This window comes from Crinia signifera, chromosome 1, assembly GCF_055691185.1.
Source record: "Crinia signifera chromosome 1, ASM5569118v1, whole genome shotgun sequence".
NCBI classification, from domain to species: Eukaryota; Metazoa; Chordata; class Amphibia; order Anura; family Myobatrachidae; genus Crinia; species Crinia signifera.
The window spans coordinates 312,760,351-312,779,686 of NC_139217.1; the positions used below are offsets into that span (position 1 = coordinate 312,760,351).

At 44.5% G+C, this 19,336-nt stretch overlaps 1 protein-coding gene across 2 annotated transcripts in view; it reads right to left on the reverse strand.

Moving 5' to 3' along the window:
- Positions 1 to 19,336, reverse strand: part of FRMD3 (FERM domain containing 3) — a 182,251-nt gene that overhangs the window by 42,072 nt on the left and 120,843 nt on the right. For both annotated transcript variants that reach the window (XM_083186217.1, XM_083186223.1), the window contains 3 exons: positions 7,686 to 7,783; positions 6,720 to 6,843; positions 1,598 to 1,685 (listed from right to left, as the gene is read on the reverse strand). In XM_083186217.1, coding sequence (XP_083042343.1) covers positions 1,598 to 1,685; positions 6,720 to 6,843; positions 7,686 to 7,783 — 310 coding nt within the window. The remainder of the gene's footprint in view (positions 1 to 1,597; positions 1,686 to 6,719; positions 6,844 to 7,685; positions 7,784 to 19,336) is intronic.

Below are 19,336 nucleotides of genomic sequence, written 5' to 3' on the forward strand. Positions count from 1 at the left end.
ATTAGTTGCAGGAAGGTACTGTGCATGTGTCAGAGTCTTCACTGTGGTAACAAAACCTCTCCGAGAGCCATTTTCACAAAATGAATGACACGGCTTACACTGTGGATGGACAGTAATGACTAAAACTAATACTAAAATCAGGTCTGACCAGGTTTCCTATCCTGATCTAACATCTTCTTGAGGTACACATTCCTAGTAAACTGATATATGCTCATGAATAGTAGCTGCTTCCACTGTGTGTAAAAGATTATGGGGCAGATGTAGTAAGCCTGGAGAAGAGATAAACTGGAGATAAAGTAGAGATAAAGTGAAAGGAGATAAAGCACCAGCCAATCAACTCCCAACTGTCATTTTCAAACACAGCTGTTTGGCTGGTGCTTATGTCCTTTCACTTTATCTCCAGTTTATCTCTTCACCAGGCTTAATACATCTGCCCCATTGGGCCTTATTCTAATTTGCTCGGTCCCCTGTGCGTTCACAATGGGGGCCGATATTTTCCTAATGCACATGTCCATGCGCTCGGTGTGAACGGCAAGTTTGCCGTCCCGTTCACACCCACCAGTGCGGGCGGGGGGTGGCACAGCGGCGGATGTACGCACAAATGGGAATGCCCAGGTAAAATCCGCCACTGTAGTGAAGCCAGATGCAGTCTGTGAGACTGCACTGTCTTCTCTGTGACTGGCAGGGACTTCCTATTGTTCAACCTGCCAGTCACTCAAGACAGTCCCATTAGGAGGTTTTCCCTCCCTCTGGGGCTGCCTCTTTGGCTTCTATAGGCAGTAGTTGCAGCAGCCCATAGAACCATGGGCAGGCGCAGTATCTAGTTTGGTACTGCGCATGCGCCGGTCCCGGTGCCTGTCATCTGTATTGTACAGGCGCCAGGACCGGGATTTAACTTCTATGGGCTGCCGCCAAAGCAGCCCATAGAAGGTAGGGGCCAGCACATGCGCAGTATAGAGAGCGGTACTGTGCATGCGACAGTGCCTGTCATCATCCAAACATCGGGACTGCAGCGGAGGCAGGGACTGACCAGGAACATCGGCGCTCAGGATCGCCTAGGAGCAGTGGTGGTTGGAATCGCCTAGGAGCAGGAGCGGTGATGGCAGGGGGTTTTGCTGGCCAGCGGCAGCCTCCCTCCTACTATAAGGTAGTAGCCGCCACTGAAAATGAGGCAGACCCTTAGTAAATCACCAATTCCCAGCAATTTGATAACGCCACTGTGTGCAGGTGGCAGGCCCACTTTAAGCAATGTAGAACAAGAATTGGGATGAAAGAAATCTTTAACAATATAAAATGAATTATAATGGCTCAGAAGAAGTGTGAATCATGGTAAAACCCTGCATAAATCACAGAAATGTGAATTACCATATGAACCTTTACAGTCGATATGTAAGTCTTCGTCAATAAACCACTTAACTCATCAGTCACACAGATTGCATTAAATGAAAAAGAATGTATCACATTAGTTGCAGAGCTGTGATAGGTCATAAAACTATGTGGCAGGCATATTATCGATTCACAAGATATAATTCTAGCGGCAAAAAGCTGATATTGAAGCAGCAGACTATTGAAAGCTGGCTAGGAACAGCTGTGATACCTTGCATGGATGGGGGTCAACGCCGTAGGTTTCCAGGGAATGTGCTTTCAATAGCAAATTAAATTCTGCAACAGCTGGGCTCTGACCTCTGTAACGGCAAAAGCAGAGGATGAAGGGGTCATTACAAGAGTCACACAGTAAGCAAAACATGTCCTGAGAATTCACATTTTATTTGTATCCTAGCTCCAATCACACAGTAATAAAGATTACTTAACATGCTGGTACTGTTTGTTGTTCCAAAATACAGTATCAAAGTTTAGATTACATAGTTAGAATATCAAGTATAGTAGGGTCGAGAAGGTCTCAAATATAAAGACAAAAGAATATATGGGTGTATACATTTCTGATAATGATCCTGGGTAGATAATGAAACTTTATTATTATTATTATAAGCAACATTTTAATTGAAGTCTTAGGGGGGTATTCAATCTGGGGGTCACGGCTGTTGAGCTTGCTCGACAGCTGTGGCCCTGTCCCGTTCTCGGTCTGCTCGACCGAGAACACGCAGATGGGATTCAATGTCCTGCCTGCAGTGGGACGAGAAGGGGGCATGGGCCGCGAGTTGCAGCCAGGAAGAGGTGAGTTGCGGCCGAGATCTCTTCACTTCCTGGCTGTTCTTGGCAGAAGGAGCCCGACTGCTTGCGAAGTCGGGCTCGTTCTGACGAGCTACCCTATTCAATGCTGTCGGGAGATGCAAGCCATTGATTGCATACCCCCCTTAGAATGCATAACTCATGTTTACATTTCAGAAATGTGTATCTACAAGAAAAAATATAATAAAATGTCCTTAAATGTACTATGCATGACTTCCAATATGATCCATCTCACCTAGTATACAATGATTGTCTGAAACATTCTACTTTTTTTCGTTCTCAATAACCTGTACGGATTTATTGATGGCAACCAAATACACGGAAAAAGCTAATAAATTAGGAAAAGACTCAAGCTCGTGCTCATGATAAAACTAGACAAGACAGCAAATATTAATAAAAGGGTTACAAACAAGACACATGCCCTAAAATAAGTAATATGTAGATAACATTTAAACTTACATATTTGTTATCTGTTATTTGTCTGTTTGTTTGTCCAGTTTGCATTCATTGGACAGATTTGGATGAAATCAAACTGAGGAAGCTTGATTGGGTCCAGATTAGGTTTACAGATGGGGCTAGACACTTTCAGTCCGCCAGCTCACCATATCGCTAAAGCTGGTGGATTGTCGGAGATGTGCGAGTGAGCATCTCATGCGTGTGCGCCCCATTCTAAGCAGACAGTGGACCTGGCAAATGTCAGTAGGCTCCAACGAGACTGGCTCCATCTGTATGGCCACTAGGACCTCCAATTCCATCCCACGTGGGCCCAAAAAGGGTCCCAGCCACTACACAAAGTAGGTCAGGGAAGCAAGATATGGCAGATTTGCACAAGATAGACGGGGTAGAGGACATGGGGTTTAAGAAAAAAATGTGGTCAGATCTGGGAGCTGACCACAGAGAGGTGTATACCAGGCACACCATGGGCATGAGAAGCATGTTCAGGGCCTTCCGCTAAATGGATTTGGATGAGATCTTTAGAAAGGGATGCTTTAGAGAGGGGTGGCAAATTGTCTGGGATGTCTATTGGAGTGGCTGGGAACTCTGTCAGACCTTTGACCTGAGGAGTGTGTTTTTGGCCTTCAAATACTAAACAGATTTTGAGGGAAATGTCACAGACGAATAACAAATGGTTTGGGATGCCTAACTCAGTACTTGGGTTCCTGCTGTGACTTCTACCCCAAAAAAATTACAAAATGCGAAACATACCCAAAAATAAAAAATTCCAAAAATAATAGAAAAATTACAACGTTCCAAAAATACCCCTCAGAAAAGAAAAATGCATTCCCCCCAAAACATTGAAAAAAAAGATTGAAAAAAAATTGCTGCTCAGAGACACAAAATCCCGGGATTTAAATTCTAGCAATTTTGGGGCCAAATCCTGGGATCCCGCCGATTCCAGAATTGGTCACCCTAAAGTGGATATGGGAGCTACACATAAAGGAGAATATTCACAATTAGGCCCTAATGCAGAGATGCATGCAAACCCCAAGGGTTCACGTACATCTTCAATGGTAATGGTGTTATATCTATACATGAACAGATGCCGAACTGCGTACGTACAGAGCTAATGCTCTCAGTGCCTGCTAAACAGCTACATGAATGACATGATTAGGGAAGGTGTGACAATGGCCAGCCTTTCAGAAAACAAGGGAGTGTCACCTTCGTTTTCAGGGTGTCCTGAAGCCAGTAGCTGTGCCCTTGGATTCACCTACTGAACACTGCCTTCAGCAGCATAAATTCACTGCTCATCCTGAGTTAGTGAAGGTTGCTCAAATGATCGATGTTCACACAGATAACCTGATGGTGTGTCCTTAAGGCCCCCATACTCTAGGGCAATAACTACCTTTAACTGCCTGGGTACCTCCCAGACAAATCAGGTCAGCACACGATACGCAGTCATTTTGATTCCGATGTATCGTTGCAATCCCAGCCAAGCCTGCTGAGATGCGATAAAGCTATTATGCAGCCCATGCAATCTTCAGGCTCCGATGTGCACAGGACCGTGCATCGCATTGGACCTGATGTCAACAACATGCGATTTGGATGCTTTTCATGCGATTTATCACTGCAATTACATAAAAAGTAATCAAATCGCAAATAAATCGCCCTCGTGTTGGTGCACTTTTAGATGCAGAGGCTGATCACAGAAGCCTGCATGAATTGTATAATTACACAAGACTCTTCCTGTGGCATTAGCATATTTTAGCACAGTTGCCTTTGCAATAAAATAATGATCTCACAGTTAACTCATCACATTGTGAGTTAATGCACCAACATTTTTGCATTGAGGGAGCAAAGGGCAATCTTGCAGGAAGCTCTCCAGTGTGCAGTACTAACAGGGATCTCTCAACCCGGGTTACCTGTTTACACTGCCTAGCAAACCGGGTAAAACACTTCTTCTTATGGTTTGGAATGCCAGGTTGCTTGACCTAGGTTTTTTCAAATGGCCCTTTCACACAGCATATAGAACCGAGTCAACCCAGCAATATAATAATAAATAAAATACATGCAGATGCTAACATCTGCATGTATTTTATTCATTATATTGGGACAGATACCTGCAGGTCCCTGATTAGGGGTTATGTTTATCAGCATTATAACATATTATAGCTTGAGTGCATAATGTAGCTCTAATTTATACAGTTCTTTCTACATAACAGGTGTCTTTTCCTTTATATATTCCCATTCCTCTTTTCATTGTTTTACATATATTTCAATATCAGTATTTTCTCACTGTTTTAATTAACTAGCACTAGCCCATATTCTGACACTTTTTTATTATGCCAGCCATATATTTTCATTAAAACACTAATTCATTATTCTATTTGCATTATCAACTCTGTGCCTGCTGGTCCGGTTTAGTTTTTCACATTTTTTGTGCATCCTCTTCTAGGTGGTCTACTGCATGGATGCCCTACTTCATTAGCACGCTTTTATATATTCCGGTCCACATGTATAGTTATTATTAAGTACACTTGGTATATTATGGTGACCACGTGACTGTGTGTGTGTATGTGTGTGTGTGTGTATGTATGTATATATATATATATATATATATATATACATATACACACACACAAACAAACTGAAATCAATTTGGAGAGAGGGAGCTGTGATAGCGGTAGGAGTAGATAGGGACACCGTTATTTGGCCACAGGATTTTAACTAGTACAAGATATTTTGTGTGTGGTGTATATATATATATATATATATATATATATATATATATATACAGTGGTCGAAGTGGGGCGGTATACGGGGGTATGGCATACCCCCACTTTAATCTGAAGATAAAAAAAAAAGTTTTTTTTCCCCCTCAGGATGCTCTCTGATCACTCAGCAGCACATATTGTGCTTTTGTAATACCCCTGTACAACGGGGCAGTCTGGCAGGGGACGTTGATGGACAGGGGGGTGTCCGAAGGTGCGCACTATATTCACTCTTTACTTTTCCATACCCCCACTTCAAAATTTCCATACCCCCACTTCAAAATTTCCACTTTGACCACTGTATATATATATATATAAATGGTTAGCTACGCCTCACCGCTATGAGGTGAAGGACCACCACTGACCACTAGAGGCCACCTGACAACCCAAATGACTCCTCTGTGTGTTAAATGATGTCATAACAGAAAGTGCAAGCAATTTTTGCAGGGACACTGATCTGTTTCAAACTTTACAGATATGGAGAGAGGGAGCCATGAAGACAGAGATTAGGGGTAGGAGCAGATAGGGACTGGGGGTGGGGTGCAGAGTTTGTGGGCTAAAAACTGGCACAGCTTAAATTAAAGTAAAAACTTTTTCAAAAGTGAAAGTACATTGCAGAAGCATTCATTTGGACTAGGGATGGCCATCGGTGTAGTCGCCATCAATGGCAATACTGCAACGAGCCATCAATAGTAATACACTATGTGATGGATGACCATTGATAGTTTTACCTATTGTTGGTCATCCATTTTCTTTGACTGACTGGCCTGTAGGCCAATCAGAAGGTGGGGGCGGGCCTCATGGGTGTCTGGGGGCAGAGCTATGTTCAATGTCCCGGAACTTTGGGGGCGATCAATGGGGGAAAATTATCTGGTTCTCCCCCATCAATGGCAAAAGTATTCGACATTGGCCAAAAAAAACCCATCATTGATTTCAAATCAGCAATGGCCGATGGCCATCCCTAATTTAGTTGGGCTTTTAACTTGTAATACGTATCTTATATGGCAAACGGAAAATAGGTAAACTATGGCAAACATCTCCACTTCTAATAAAAATGCATCTTTGTTAATATAACCCTATGTTTTAGAAAATATCCCCATCATACCCATGTACCTAGCTTGCCTGGTCCTTTCTTGTGTAAAGCAGTGAAACAGTGCATTGGTGGCCCCTACATGAGTCTTGATGCCCACTCAGGTGGGGCCTTTATTGCTGTACTGAAAGCAGAGTTGGTGCAGTATGATATACATGGGGAGGAGCTGCAACTAAGCACCCTGTAGTTCATGACCCTAAACGAGAACCAGACCATAAATGGAATGATACCTGAGTTCACTTTTATGAATGTCAACAATTTTTCTTTCCAGTTTCTGTGATTGTTTCGGGAATATCTTGAAGTCGCAGATGTAATTTTCAGGATGTTCATCAGGATCATAATCTCCAATTTCAGCTGCAAAACAAATAAGTAAAACTTCTACATGAAATGTTTTATTTAATAATACTGTACAACTTTCAGGCAGAATAATCCCCAAAACACAGGTTTTTCCTGTGGTAGGACTTAGCAAAAAATACTTACCCCCTCACATAGCACAGGCAGCTAACATCCGCTTACATAACTGCCCCCCACCCCCACGCGTCACAGGGTGATTACCATGGGAACACCCAGTGTTTTCATGAGAACGCCCATGAAACGCTGAGCATTCTTATGGACTGCGCACCCCGCCACCTCCCCCCCCCCTCCCCCACTGTACTGCTAGGTGCGAGCGGGACGGCGAACATGTAATTTGCCATGCCGCATTTGCATCTGCGCAAAACATTGGTCCCCCGTGCGACTGGATGAACTAGAATAATCCCCTATATGGACAAAAGTTGGTACTAGTGTAATATCACGATGCCCGGCTACGCTACGTTGTCAGCATAGTGTTCCCGTCAGGCAGCTAGTCACCGTACTGTCCCTGGCAAGCCTAGTGAGCGCCTCTCACACAGCGCCCGCAGGATCCCCTCTCTGCTGGACGCCGGAGGGAGGGGATCATGCAGGCCCTGGCGGAGAGGCGCTCCATCTGTCTGAGACAACATACATGCAATGTACCTCACTCAAAATATAAAAATATTAAAAATGCTTCTAGTCCCGAGTATTTTGGATAAGGGATACTCAACCTGTATATATATATATTAAGCTCCTGTTCACAGTTCATATATTAATGTGAAAAATAAAATGAGGAATTGTTTCGCTGTGTAGAAACCAGTTTATTTTGGTAGATAATAAGGAGCATAACAAGAACACATACTAACCTTGCACAATGCATGCACCCAGGAAAGCAGCATCAGCAAAAGAGCAGAGCAGTCGTCCGTGGAAAATATCCCTCTTTATTTGTAAATACAAAAGATACCTATAAAGAAAATAAAACATCTTAAATGTTGGGGCTCACTAAAGTACATAGCGAGTCATATATATTAGACAGGACTAATAAATGAGGCATTGAGGATAAGTCTACAGTCTTAACAATGGCTGTCATTTACAACAGAGATAATAATGCAGTGCATGTTAATATACTTGATTGCTCCTTCTTAATGCACAAGACATATTACATTCAGACCTGCCCCCTTATTAATTTGAACAGTTCCGTTATCCCCTAATGCCTGTTTATTTGTAGTTAATTAGACAATGGGCAGTATTCAATGACAAATTACGCTATGTGCAGCGAATCCTGTTTAGGTTCATTGCACATTCACAGGGTTCCCTGTCACCCTATTCAACGCCGCAGGGGCACGCTGCCCCTGACAGCGATTTTTAGCCCCTGCGGCAAACGCCGCAGGGAGCCGGGGGACAGCGGCAGGCAGGGAGATGTAAGCCTCCCTGCCTGCCCCAGAATTTGTGGGGGAGAAGGAGGGCTCCCGGGGACACAGGCATTCACTGTTCCCTTTCGGCTAATAGTGAAAATTGAATTCACCACAAGGAGCCAGCGCAGTACCGAAGAAGCTGCTGAGCTTGCACCGGTCCAGGGGGGTGGGGGGGTCGGGACTGGCAAAGGGGACCAGCAGGCAATGGTGGGGACCATCAGCGGCGGCAGCTGAGGGGGCTGGCACTGCATTTACCTCCACAGAGGTAAGAGCCGCCACTGCATGTAATGTTTGCTTTTTACCACATTACAACATGATTTAGTGATAAGTGAAAGGAAGAAAAAAACACTTTCACAGTATAAATTTCAGTCCAACAAGTTACTTTACCTAACTTCTGTTCTACTGCTCCCACACACTATACACAATTAGTAAATGAAAGGCTTAAAATAATCACCATGTAATTACAGTAGCTAAAACAAAACAAAATAAATGTCATTGGTTTATAAGCTTCTAGAGGTAGTCATCGTGCACACAGGACAATAGCATATTATATTAATACTCTATTGGCGTGAATAATATTTTTAGACAAATGTGGACTTTGGATGCTGCATAATTAATTAACACATAATACCTTAGTATAAATAAAAAATAAATAAATAAATTATTCACTGATTCTTAAATATCGAATACGCATGTTAATTTCTTTATTTTAACCTCATTCCTCTATAAAAATCAGAGCTAGTGCACAATTCTATTAATATAGATTACATAAATTATAGCAATGCAATTTGATTACCATTCTTATTACTGTAGTACAGACAGCGAGTTATCCATCAACAACATGGTGCTAGTAGGAATGAGGTCAGCCCTTCTACAACAACAGTTCTTGTTAAAAAAAAACCTGGTCTGGTTTATGATTCGGAGTAGCATTTACAATTGTATACGTCGGTATTCAATTGTTTTTCACCAGCATTTCAGCTCACTATCCCCAGGGGTGGTGAGCTGATAAGCACAAAGGTATTGCTAATCCTGACCATAATAAGCGCTATAAGCGCCCAAAAATGTATCAATTGTATATCACCCTACGATATCCCTTAATTTTAGACAGGAGCTCGGGCGCGATATAACAATTGAATAACACCCTGAATAACAGAGGGCAAATTTTACTAAGATCGGCTGAACATGGCCTATCCCTGTACGATCGTGTACGAACGGGATTGTCTGTGAACGGCCCTAAATATATGGATAATTTGCTAAGCATCCGTATTCTCCGATTGTGACGTCATTCTTATTTGGCTGCCGAATTACCTTTATTGGGGGGTCCCCACACCCCCAAGGACCAGGCCCAGGCTGACCAGCCAGCGTGATGTTTTGGTCGCGGGATCTTATGTAAAAAAGTGTGCCCCAGCTGTAGCATGACATCGCAGGCTGTTTGAGCCCAAAGCTGGTTGCCGAAATACAGGGGAATCCTACTCCTTTTGTCCCCCATGGTGCTGGTTATAGAATTGCAGGGGGACCCCAGTTATTTCCCCCTGTATTTCTGCAACCAGGACCGGCTCAACAAGCCCTGGGCTGGATATTGCTGGGCGGGGGGGGGGGGGGGGGGACCGCATGCAGTTTTTAAAATTTATTTATTTTACTTATTTTTACACAGACATGTCTGCACGGATCTGACAGATCTGCACAGGCTTCAGCCAAACACGCCAGGAAAAGGTCTACTTTTCATTTGTTTTTAGAGCTGAATTCACGGATTAATTCAGCTATATGAATGATAGTAAATTTGCTGACCACCATAGAACACTATGGTCACAAGTCCGTGTTCTGTAGATGGTGTACTCATTTGTACATCCAAATTCGTATAAACTTGCTATTCATAAAAATGGCAAATCCTAAGAATTCGGGTGATTGTAAATTTGCCAGACACCAGGTCCTAGCCGTATTTTTTTATCAAATGGGTATCGCACGGCTGTGAATTTGAAGGCTGGGCAAAAATCAAAACATTGCACATGCGTATGGTTCGTAGTACACATGTGCAAAGCCATCCTGCTATAAAACCCGGCTACTTTTATTTATTGCTGGCCTTACATAAGGTGACTGACATGAAGACGGTGTTTAGGGGCAGTAACTGGGCGTTTTCTGAGTGTCAGGGAAAACGCAGGTGTGTCCAGACATAGGGCAGTATTCAATGAGGCTGATTCGCCATGTTTTATGGCGATTTTGTGCTATTTTCGTGCTGTAAGGTGATTTTTTTGACTAAAACGGTGAATCACCCTATTCAATGACCAGATGGCGAATACATTTCAAGGTTTTTATCGCCATGATTCACCGAGTAGCAATCGTTATCTTTTTTTTTATTTTTTTTGAATTTTTATTGAGTTTTCAATAAAGTATAAACACATTGATAGCATCGAACAGTATACATGTTAATAAAACAAAAACTGAAACTGAAAGAAAGAAAGGGAAAAATAAAAAGACATACAAAATATGGAAGGGGAGGGGGTGGTGGGATACTCCAGACATTTGTAATCATAGGTTATATGGGTATAGAGAGGCGACTCTTATCAGTTACATGCTTCATAGGAGATTGGTTCTGTAAGGGGGTTCACCGATCAATAGGAGTCACAGGGTTTGGATAGTAAAATAGAGGGTCTGAGCTAATCAGCTTCCAATGTAATTGGACAAGTCTAGAGGTTGTGTTGATGAAGGTTGGATTCTAGGGTTTGGTGTCGGCTTCCGGGAAAGCCAATACTCAGTCCATTTATACCATTTTATCAGAGGGTTTGCATACTTGCACATGGCTTTATTTCACACTGGCTGGGCGGCTATTTGATCAGGGCTCTGCAAATTAGCAGCTGTGTGATCAGGTGTGAGTAACCCCCATAAGCAGAACAATCCTAATTTCAGAAATATGTTCCAGTTTCTGGGTAGTTTAACTCAGGGGTGTCTTTTTGCAAAGAGGGCCAGATTTAGTGAGGTGAAAATGTGTGGGGGCCCACCATTCAGCCTGAACCATGAATCACATGAGAAGATTCCCCCCTTCTCTGTATGTCCCCACTCTGCCCCCATTCAGTGTATTTCCAGCAGCCTGCTCCCCCCTTCTCTGTATGTCCCCCACTCTTCCCCCATTCAGTGTATTTCCCCCAGCCTGCTCCCCCATTTTTGGTATGTCCCCCAATCTGCCCCATTGAGTGTATTTTCCCCCAGCCTGCTCCCCCCTTCTCTGTATGTCCCCCACTCTGCCCCCATTCAGTGTATTTCCCCCAGCCTGCTCCCCCATTTTTGGTATGTCCCCCAATCTGCCCCATTGAGTGTATTTCCACCAGCCTGCTCCCCCCTTCTCTGTATGTCCCCCACTCTGCCCCCATTCAGTGTATTACCCCCAGCCTGCTCCCCCCTTCTCTGTATGTCCCCCACTCTGCCCCATTCAGTGTATTTCCCCCAGCCTGCTCACCCCTTCTCTGTATGTCCCCCACTCTGCCCCCATTCAGTGTATTTCCCTCTGCCTGCTTTCCCATTCTCGGTATGTCCCCCACTCTGCCCCACTGAGTGTATTTCCACCAGCCTGCTCCCACCCTTCTCTGTATGTCTCCCACTCTGCCCCCATTCAGTGCATTTCCCCCAGCCTGCTCCCCCATTCTCTGTATGTCCCCCACTCTGCCTCCATTCAGTGTATTTCCCCTAGCCTGCTCCCCCCTTCTCTGTATGTCCCCCACTCTGCCCCCATTCAGTGTACTTCCCCCAGCCTGCTTCCTCCTTCTCTGTATGTCCCCTACTCTATTTCCCCCAGCTTGCTCCTTTCACAGTATATTGCCCTGCCTGACCCTCCTTCTCTGAATGGCCACCTCTGTAAGCCAGAGGGTGGGGAGGCCAAGCAGGCACAACAAGGAGAGGAGACAGATGCCTGAGCTCCCTCCGTCACCCTCTTCTGCTGAGTCTGCTGCTCTGCATGGTGCTGCTGACACCCCCCCCCCCCCACCTCCCTCCTGGTATACTGTAGAGCAGACAGATGCCTGAGCTCCCTGCTCCCTCTGTCACCCTCCTCTGCTAAATCTGATCTGCATGCTGCCATACCCCACCCCCCTCCCCTCTCTCCCTCCCGGCACACTTTGATCGCGGCAGGCCGCAGGGGGAGAGTATCCAGTCAGAGGATGGAGCGGAACGCGGGCAGGGGAAGGGGCAGGGTAAAGGGTTGGACACAGACTTACAGTGGCAGCCGACACCCTGCACAGTCACACAAGGTAATGCGCGCTCACCTCTGCAGTCCCACGCTGTGTGCGCTGTGCACCCTGCTTCTAATGCTCCGCCTGCTTCTGGCTGGAGGGCGGGCCATGTAAAGTGACATCATGGGCCGCAATTGGCCCGCAAGCCGGACTTTGGGCATGCCTGGTTTAACCTTTTTTACAGAATGACCTTGGGCCAGATGTATCAAGCTTCAAAAGTCATAAAATGAAGAGTGATTAACAACCAGCCAATCAGCTCCTACTGTATCTCTTACTTTTCCAACCCAGCCTGTGACAGATACGAGCTGATTGGCAGGTTGTTTATCACTCTCCATTTTATCACTTTTTGAAGCTTAGTACATCTGGCCCCTTGTGAGGTATAACCTGGTCACTTCTACTTTACATTACGCTTTACTATTACATGCATTTGTACATGTGCATTATGTAAAATAGCTGTTGGTAAATAATAATCTATAAGGAATTTCCGTTTTTGAAACATTTATATTCAATAAATGAACCCCTTGAGTGGTATGCACAGAGATTTTCCGGGCTCAGCTGCGTTGCCGCAGCGGGCTTTCCCGGAAAATCTCCGGGCGTACCACTAAGATACAATAGGTGTGCGCCAGTGGTGTCCAGGTGTGCACCACTGGCGCAGCACCTCTAGTGCCCACCCCCCGCCACAAACCTTGTGTCCCCCCCATCAACTTTGCGCCGGCAATCGGTACGCCGGAGCTCCCCTGACCCGCCCGCCAGCCAGTGAGCCGCCCGTCACTCATTTTACAGTGACGTCGGCGGCAGGCTCGGGTATGGTCAGCGCGGCTTGGGGGGACTCGGGAGCGCTCAGGCACCCGAGTCCTCCAGAGCCGCCGCAATCATCTCCCAGCCTTCCGCCGACGTCACCGCTGAATGTGACAGGCGGCCGGCTAAGGCAGCAGCGGCAGCTCCGGCGTACTAACGCCGGAGCAGAGGTGAGGGAGGGGGGCTTAACAATTCCTGTGGTGGGTTTTGCTGGGGCAGGACAAACCTGCCCTGGTAGGTTTGTCCTGCCCCAGCAAAACCCACCACTCAAGGGGTTAATACCCCAGGCTTGCCTACCCTCCCGGAATGGCCAGGAGCCTCCCAAAAATCGTGTCCGCCTCCCGGCCCCCCAGGAAGGCGGGCAAGTCTCCCGCTTTGTGGTCATAGCCCTTGCTCCGCCCTTCCCCGCTGGTTTAAGTACCGCAAATCGCGGGTCCACTGAGAGGGGGTTGGGCTAAAATAGCAGCATTTCGCATCATTTAAGCCCCTCCCCACAGCCCGCGAATCACAGCGTTTTCTGGCATGGGGGGCGGGGCCAAGTGATGTCAGCCTTGCCCCCACCCCCCTGACATGTTGCTTCTCCGGGCTTCTCCCGTAAAGGTCAAATTCAAAGTAAGCAAGTATGTAATACCCTGATATACATGTTTTTATTCAGATTAGTGGGCATTGGTGTTTATTATATAATAATATTTGTATTATTTGAAGTTCTTAATGACCTATTTTACATTGGTTCATTTGCATAAAACGTGCTGTTTTGTGTTATATCACTTTTCGCCAGTCTGCCACAGACAACATATTAGTGCTGCTATTTTCTCTTTACTTTTGTTGTATTATTTACAGTTGGCAGAAGCCCTTGTTTGCAGCTGCTGTTCCTGTCCCTGCTGTGATGTAGCGCCAAGTAGAAGGATATGTTTGTGCATCTACCACATTAAAATGTGCCTTTCAACTATACCAATATTCAACAGATTGATTTACATTACACATTATATAATAATTACATTTTAAATTTAAATGTTTTGAAAATTGTATAGGCATCTTTTCATTTTCTTTGAAATAAACTACATTTAGAAGAGAAATTATTATTTTTTTAAATAAAAAGGTAGAAAAGTTAAAAATAAAATAAATATGAAATGCAATCAAACAATCTGGAACACGAAATACTGTAGAAATAAAGTTTGGGTCAGAGCATGAAGGTTAGGTAATTGGGCCTATATGTCTAAAGGTGCATACACACTGTACAATTTTTTGACCAGTTTTTTGGCCCTTCTGTACCACAATGGTCAAAATATTTTTTGGTGTTTATGCAACGAATGACGAATGATGATGCACATACCTGCCAGTTGTTCATCAACTGTGCATGCAGCTCAATTTGGATATCTTTCAAAAAGAGCCTATAGACTGTAGATTGTTCGTCTTTCGTCAACATCTTTCGTCCAGGACATGGTTCAAGAGAAATTGGTCATCAATGTCTTTCAACGAAATTGGTAAAATGGTACAGTGTGTATGCACCTTTAACGTCAGAGATTTTTTAAACACAATTGACATTTGTATCTGTGCTCGTGGACTGAACATACATATTGTGATTGGCTTGTACCTATATTTTTTGTGTTGTGCAGGAGAAAATGGAATGTATATATGTATGTACGCACGGCTGGATTAAGGGAGAGGATATAGGGGCAGCCATCCTGCCCCCTCCCACATTAGGGGGCCCCATATACTGTAGCTTCTCCTTTATTACGGAGCAGCTATTCATCTTCCCTGCTGCACATCCGGCTGCCGCCACTATTATAAGAGGAGTCGCTCATACCTGCATGTCTAATCCTGACTTCCTCCGCACTCCCCCTGCCAGTGAGCAGCCACACAGCAGCCTGCACTGCCGCTTCTCTAGCCCCCCTGTGGGAGCCAGAGGTGTCATCTGCAGAGGGGGCTGGAAGCTGCCTGCTTTCTGGGATCACAGAGAGGGTGATGTTTCCCTGGGTGTCCTCCACTTCCAGCTGGCTCTAGAGGGCTTCTCTTCCTGGGGGGGGCACTACAAAATGAGCAGGAACAGTCCGGGGTCTGTGTTGCTGCTGTTGCTGGTTACCTGCTATCTGTACCAGGAGCTCAGATGGGTACATGCTGCTGTGTAATTGGGAGGAGGTAAATGCAAGGAGTTTGGTGTCAGTGAGGGTCCAGGGTATCTAGAGCCTCCACTGATCTTAATTCGACCCTATATATATATATGTATTTATGTACTATGTATGGATAGCCCCTCAGTGTGTTACGATCCAGGGAGTAACTCAGGATCCCGAAAGCCACCCAGGCTGAGCGGTGCAGCTATACCCTATGCTGACTCTATTGGCATTCTCTGACTGGTGACCACAGACTGCAGGATGCTAGGCTTCGCCTGTAGTTGCCACGTTTGAAAGGGCGAGTTAAGCCCGCCCTAGCTCCGGTGCAGCCAGGTGTTATGTGGTTACAAACCTGTGGCAACTGCCAGAGATAGGTCCAAGAGGAAATCTGACTACGATGGAAACCCAGATTAAATAACGGTGTAACGGGAACTCTAAACGTATAAGTACCTATCTTGACACAGACCTAGGATGACAGATAATATAGATGTGACAAGAAAGATATAAAGAAAATACTGCGACTTCATTGCAACACAAACCAACGACCCTTGTCGCAATAATGCTCTGTGACCTCGTTGCAAACCAGCGAAGTTGCGCACCGCACAACTGCACTGGGTAACCACCCCAACAAACACAAATGGAGGAACAATGCCCCACCTCCACTAGGGCAAATGACCGATAAATAATGCTACAAGACTCAGGGCAACTCACGGCACCAGGAAGGATATGAGAGGTGGTCGTCTCGGGGCGTACATAAGTAGCCAAGCTTCAGCAAAGGAGAGCACTTCTATAGACTCCTGCAGCCAACCCTGCAAGCAGGAACAGAGGTCTATCACCGGCATCTAGGAGAAGGCCCAGACTCCTTAAAAATAAACCCTCATCCTATCAGGGAGCGCTGGTGAAACCAAGCCCCTTCTCCCTGAATGAACAGCTGCGTGAGAGCGCCAACCTCCTGGCGTCTTGGTTGCTAAGGAACAGCCAGGACTCCTAAGATGAACTGCCCGGCGTCTGCGGTTGCTAAGCAACCGGCCGGGAACTCCATCTGCCGGCATCTGCCTAGCAACCCCTCGCGTCCGGCGCACATCAGAAGCAGGAGATGCCGCGCGTCCCTGTCAGAAGGAGTGCCTCTCCGCCAGCTCTCACCAGCGCTGGAAATCTGGTGAGAGCTGGCGCTGAATGAGAGGCGCTCCATCTGTATGTATGCATGTATGTATGTATGTGGTATGCATATAAATAACTATGCCTAATTAGTATATGCTATATATTTAATGGAATGCTAAATATATAATGACCCTGCTGTATCTCCATGGAATATCCTGTCATGAAGCAGATGAATTTGTAAATGTTGCTGATAAGTCAAAAGACAATACAGCAGGGGTGGCCAAACCAGTCCTCGAGATCTACCAACGGTCCACGTATTCCAGGTTACCTAGCTGGTGTACACCTGCAGTCATTACTAACTGTCACATTTTAAAACATGCTGCATTCATTCCTACTACAGGTTGCCTGGAAAACATGCACCGTTGGTAGATCTTGAGGACAGGTTTAGCCACCCCTGCAATACAGGATGGGTATAGATCATTAGGTCACCAGCATTATGGTGGACAAGCATTAGGTCGACACCATTAGATCAATATGCATTTAGGTCGACATGAGTTAAGGTGGACATGCAGGAAGGTAGACATGACTTTAGGTCGACAGGGTTATTAGGACGACATGGGTAAGGTTGACAGGGTCATTAGTTCGACGTGGGTAAGGTCGACATTGAAAAAGTCTACATGTTTTTCCGGAATGTCAACACAATCAACATAAACACTAAAACATAACACAGCGTCCCCTCGCATGGCTCGTTGCGCTCGCCATGCTCCACACTCTGCACACTATTATGTTTTCCCAACACACCTTAGTGGATGGTAGGGCATGAAATACCGGCTGTCGGCACATGTCGTGTCGACATGGAGACCGAAACGTAGCCCAGCATTCCCTCGCATGGCTCGCTATGCTCGCCATGCTTCGGGCACACTATTTTATTCTCCCACCAAACCTAGTGGATTCTAGGACATGTCTGTCGGCACATTTTTGCTCAGAAAACAATAAAAAAAAAACATGTCGACCTAATGACCCTGTCGACCTTATTCTTGTCGACCTAATGACCCTGTCGACCTAATGAACCTGTCGACCTAACCCATGTCGACCTCCCTGCATGTCTACCTTAGGTAATGCGACCTAAATGCTTGTTGTTTTATGCACATATAAAATATATTTGTGTGTATGTCAACTGTTTTGTACAACATAAATGCAAGATACCTCAAGATACATCATTGAAATATAAAAATATTCTGAAATACAGAATAATCCATTATGCTAATTTCTTCTGGTCCCAAGCATTTTGGATAAGGGACACTCAACCTGTAAAACAATACACAGGAACATTCACACATGAAACTAATGCAAGCAGAAAACATACACTATTTCTAGCCCTGGTAATCAATACAAATCTTGCCACCATGCAAAAGGTTACTGCTGGTACTGATAAACTCGTCCTGTCTCTGGACCAAATACATTCAAATGATAGAGTGCTAAGTTGTATTCCTGATACGTAAGTTCAAATGTAAAAATATCCTCCGTACAGTTGATAGCAGTCATGAATTCCGAGCACTTCTGCTGCCTAGATAAATTCCACATGACGGCCGCTTTTCACAACGCTAATCCAACTTGAGCTGTAAATGTGATTATTTGCAGCTTCGCATTAAGTTCTATGCCAACAACACAGAGAATACAGATAGCATTCTGGAAAGATTATTATTTATTCTCTAAAAGGTTATAACAAACATATTTGTAAAACAAAGAGAAATGGGGGGTAGCAGCGCTCAATTTGGAATAATCAAATAAATACATTTATGTATAAAGGTTGACTGATACATAAAATCAATTTATTTAATTAAAAGGTGACCATATAAAAAACTAATTCTGTCAAAGCTGGTGTGATGCAAATAGGGCCTCATACATGAGGATGTAATGACTGACTGAAGTCAGAAATCACTTGCTTTTTTTGGTGATCTTTTAGTAGCGGTAATGTCCGATTGTTCAGCCATTTGTGTTTTTAGTACGTGAATGTATGATTTAGTAAAGTGTGTGCGGATTTTTGTTCTCTTTAATTGCTTTTCTGTGTCTGTGGGCGAGATACACTAAGCCTTGAAAAGTGATAAAATGGAGAGTGATAAACCTCCAACCAATCAGCTCCTACCTATCATTTTTCAAACACAGCCTATGATGTTACAGTTAGGAGCTGATTGGCTGGTTGTTTATCACTCTCTATTTTATCACTTTTCAAGCTTAGTACATCTGGCCCTGTGTCTCTTTTTTTTTTTACAATGTTTTCACAATAGAACTACATGTCTAAACGGGTCCATTAATGCCCTGCATACTGGGTCTTGTGGTTCTCCAATTACCAGCATGCGGGGGAGGCCTTCTGAGACTTATAGTTCTACTGTGAAAACCAATGAACTTTTAAATTCTTTTTTTTTTACACCAAAACAATCAGCTCGCCACCACATACTAAATTGTAACATTTAATAATAGTAGTACTGACTAATGAAATAAAAAAAAAAGTAAGATTTACATTTGCAGCATTATTTTAAATAAAATATGTACATTTTCTCCCATTATATTCAGCAGACCTTACTAATTGCACTCTAGATAAAATGTATTTGACCAGCTGAGTCACAAAATGCAGATGCATCAAAATAAGTAATGTTTATTAAGTTTGCTAATTATCTAAGACATTGTCATGTAGTCATGTAGTCGATGTTTTGTTTAATTGTTATAATTATCTAATTTTTCTGGCGCCACATGTGTCCGCACTACTGTACAGGGAATATTCATAGAAAGTAACAGTGACACTTGACAATATCAGAATTACAGTAAAGGAGCCCATACACGGTCCGTTGTGTACGGCTCCGTTCTGTACTAT